Source organism: Pteropus alecto, unplaced genomic scaffold, assembly GCF_000325575.1.
Source record: "Pteropus alecto unplaced genomic scaffold, ASM32557v1 scaffold157, whole genome shotgun sequence".
NCBI classification, from domain to species: domain Eukaryota; kingdom Metazoa; phylum Chordata; class Mammalia; order Chiroptera; family Pteropodidae; genus Pteropus; species Pteropus alecto.
The window spans coordinates 5,005,344-5,006,380 of NW_006440626.1; the positions used below are offsets into that span (position 1 = coordinate 5,005,344).

Here is a 1,037-nt window from a genome sequence, read left to right on the forward strand (position 1 = left end):
ATTCCAGCTGGAAAATACTGGGGGCATTGCACCCCGAGGGGCTCGGCACAGTGTGTTACGAAGCCCTGGCAGCCCCCGTGGACCCCCCTTGGCTGGTGAGTCATGTCCGTCTGGATAATTTTCAATGTTGTGATTTTCACACTTCTCTACATTCACGGCCATTTATGTTCCGTTCAATAACAAGATTTGGTTAATGTGTCGAGATGGGAGGAAGTAGTGGGGTGCTCCTTCACGGAAGGAGAGGGAGACATTGGGGGTGAAGGACGGAAGTGGGAGGAGGTGATGACCAGAGTGGGGTGGAGGACATGCAGGAAGGCGAGGGGGGTCGAGAAGGGGAGGGCAGGGGAGGGTGAGGAGCAGGGGTGAGGGGACCCGAGGGGGCCTGAGGAACCTCTCACCTGAGGATTTCGTTAAGCTTTCTTAACACAAACTTATAATTTCGATGCACTTTCTTCCAACATCTGAAGGGCATTCCCTGGTTGTCCACGAAGTTTTCCCAACAGTATTTAAATTCTGAGATAAAGGGGTGAACGTGGTAAGGATCTGCGCAGGAGCCCCACAGGGCCAGGTCCCCTCCCTGCCAGGGGCCGTCACCCCTGCCTCCGTTTCCCAAGTTCCCCTCCCACGCACTCTCTCTGGGGCGCTCCAGGTCCCCACTACCTGGTCCTAACCCCTCCCACTGCCCTGCCCCATCCCTCTGCCCTCACCGTCAAAGGACATGGCGTCCAGCTGGACCCCTAAGTGGTCCAGCTCCTGAAGTCCCTGCCGGAACGCTGGTTTCCAGAAGTAGTAGATTCGGGAGACAAAGATGCTCAGCCTGACGTTCTTGTGATTGCTCAGGAAAATGGCTATCTCCTCTGCACAGGTGGAGCAGGGGCTCCAGGATAGGAACCAGGTGACATCGTAATGTTCATAAGGAGACAGCTTCTCGGCACGGAACCAATTCAGGAAGCAGAGTTCTGCGTGGTAGGGCTCCGTCCCACAGAACTGGGAGAGATGGAGAAGGGAGGGGGACACTCTGGGCTGGCAGAGCAGGC

The 1,037-nt window shown here is 56.4% G+C and overlaps 1 protein-coding gene across 1 annotated transcript in view; it reads right to left on the minus strand.

Annotated features, from left to right (window-relative positions):
- Positions 1-987, minus strand: part of LOC112484226 (DNA dC->dU-editing enzyme APOBEC-3C-like) — a gene marked incomplete at its 5' end in the record, with an annotated part of 1,338 nt that extends 351 nt beyond the window's left edge. The window contains 2 exon segments of the mRNA XM_025050635.1: positions 399-513; positions 708-987. Coding sequence (XP_024906403.1) covers positions 399-513; positions 708-987 — 395 coding nt within the window.
- Between the last annotated feature and the right edge of the window lie 50 nt (positions 988-1,037).